This window comes from Elephas maximus, chromosome 3 (genome assembly GCF_024166365.1).
Source record: "Elephas maximus indicus isolate mEleMax1 chromosome 3, mEleMax1 primary haplotype, whole genome shotgun sequence".
NCBI classification, from domain to species: domain Eukaryota; kingdom Metazoa; phylum Chordata; class Mammalia; order Proboscidea; family Elephantidae; genus Elephas; species Elephas maximus.
Genome location: NC_064821.1, coordinates 22355788 through 22358465, shown reverse-complemented (window position 1 = coordinate 22358465; position 2678 = coordinate 22355788). Strand labels below are relative to the sequence as shown.

General features: G+C 40.4%; 1 protein-coding gene across 1 annotated transcript; it reads left to right on the top strand.

Annotated features, from left to right (window-relative positions):
• Positions 1-1343: 1343 nt before the first annotated feature.
• Positions 1344-2075, top strand: LOC126071063 (olfactory receptor 7G2-like; the record flags this gene model as incomplete). The annotated part of the gene is made up of 1 exon (XM_049875362.1): positions 1344-2075. A coding segment is annotated over one exon (732 nt), but the record flags the coding sequence as incomplete, so codon positions are not given.
• Between the last annotated feature and the right edge of the window lie 603 nt (positions 2076-2678).

Below are 2678 nucleotides of genomic sequence, written 5' to 3'. Positions count from 1 at the left end.
TTAATGCTTGGAAATGAGGACAGGTGTTTTAATACAGGTTCATCCAGGGGAATGATGCATGCGAAGATAGTATGAGCATGAAATGATTGGAATCAAGTCACCCTTGAACTTCTGCCTGTCTCCCATCTCCCTGACATGTTTCCTTGTATCTTTGAACTGATAGCAAGGAGTTGTCATTCTGCTAGTGTCCTCTCTCTCCACAATGGCAAGGATCATTTTCCTCCTGAATAGAAGCTTGCCCTTTCTCAAGCAGGATGACTGTTTTAAAATTCTGACATTTATAACATTCTTGTGGTGGTGAAGAGGATTTATCAACATCACCTTATCTTCCCATTCCTGCTTTTTAACACACATTTGTATTACAGGTTTTCCCTGCTATCCGAAAGTATTCCTACGAATCCTTTCATAAGCCAAAATGGCGCAAAGTGAAGAAGCAATTACCATTAATTTATACGGGAAAAATTTTTGAAGATTCCAAGACTCAAAACATAACCCACTAAGTCACACCAAATAACACGTATAACCTAAAATAATGCTAACATATAAAGTTGATATGCACAGTTCAAAGCTGTTGCAGTTTAACGCCAAGTGTGCTTTTCAAAGAAGCAGCTTTGGGACAGACTCTCGTCACTAGGAGCTGTGCAATGCCTCCTTAAAGGCTCACTGCAAAACACTGAACGCTAGTTTCGATTTTCACGTTTTTCTGCAAAAGTGAAATCCAACTTAAATGTCTTTCGGTTAGCGAAGAAAACAATTACTGATGTGGGTATTTTGTAAAAGCAAAGTGCAAAAAAGTGAACTTTTCAAAAGCAGGGGATGCCTGCATTTCTGTTGCCCAGTTCTAATTTCTGAGGAAAGCAGTGGAATCCAAGACAGTCTCAGCAGGCTGCCTCCAGAGTCTATTTTTCTCAACAAAATTACCAAGTATTTAAAATGACAAAGAGAGCACAAGAAGTGTAACTAAAAAAAAAATGAGCACCCTCTCACCCTTTCCAAAATAAATAAATACAAAATAACCAAATAAAATGCATGCAGACTGTACCACCTTTGTATTACTCCCTTCCATTCCTCTCATTCTCATCCCAAGATGCTGCTTGCTGACCTTTGAATGCAATTACCTCATCTTTTCCTTCAGATTCATCAGCAATATGGGACCTAGAAACCAAACAGGTGTTTCAGAGTTTGTTCTCCTGGCGCTGACAGAGGATCTGGAACTGCGGTCCCTCCTCTTTATCTTGTTTCTGTCCATATATCTGCTCACAGTCCTGGGAAACCTGCTCATCATTCTAGCTGTCAGCTCTGACCCCCACCTCCACACCCCCATGTACTTTTTTCTTTCCAATCTCTCCTTTGCTGACATCTGTTTCAGCACCACCACGATCCCAAAGATGCTGGTGAACCTCCAAGCACAGAATCAGAGCATCACTTACCCAGGATGCCTCACCCAGGTCTGCTTTGTGCTGGTTTTTGCTAGTTTGGAAAGTTTTCTCCTTTCAGTAATGGCCTATGACCGCTATGTGGCCATTTGTCACCCACTGAGACACACAACTATCATAAATCCCCGCCTCTGTGGCCTGCTGAGTCTAGTCTCCTTGCTCATTAGCATTTCGGATGCCCTGTTCCTCAGTCTGATGTTGTTGCGACTGTCCTTCTGCACAGACCTGGAAATTCCTTGCTTCTTCTGTGAAGTTGTTCAGGTCATCAAAGTTGCCTGTTTTGAAGCCCTCATCAATAATATCATCTTATATTTTGCAGCTAGCATACTGGGTGCTCTTCCTTTCTCTGGAATCATTTTCTCTTATACTCAAATCGTCTCCTCCATTTTGAGAATACCTTCAGCAGGTGGAAAGTATAAAGCTTTTTCTACCTGTGGGTCTCACCTTTCAGTTGTTTCCTTATTCTACGTGTCAGCTTTTGGCGCAACATTTACACACTCTTCTAGAAAGACTGCAGTAGCTTCAATGCTGTACACTGTAGTTACTCCCATGATGAACCCCTTCATCTACAGCCTGAGAAACAGGGGCATGAAGGGAGCCTTGGGGAACATTATCAGGTGCACACCTGCTTTTCAGTGATTGTACTGTCTGCTTTGGGTTAGATTTCTAGATTGAATCAAAGTGATAGAGTCATAGATGGCTGCAACACACTCAGCTATCATATTCGGACATCGTGCTTGGAGACACAAAACTGACTGTCCGAGGACCTGTTGTTAATAGATCTTTCCATAGAATCATACAAAAGACATCTCCTCCCATTTTATCACTGAGAAAAACATCACATATCCCTTTCTAAAGAAAGTTTTGTTTGGGGAAAAGAATTACTATGAGAGCTTTAGACTGACTATGTAAAGAATATTTTCTGTTGGGAAGTTAATTCCTATAACCACTAAAAGCACTTAATCCAATGCCTGGCACAGGATACTCAAAAAAATTTAGGTAAGACCATTGTGTTCTGCATGTTGCTGTAATTTATACGGCGTATTATTCCTTGTTCTCATGTATTTTACACTTTCTTCAGCAGTTTTATTGGTTTACCATTTTTCTAATATCTATTAGCACATTTTACTCATCTTAGTGATTAAATCAAATGAATGAATAATTGTTGAGTAGGCAGGGTAGAGTTGGTAGTCTTTTTGGGAATCACATTTGCTTTGATCCTTAAAAAACCAAAACCAAAAA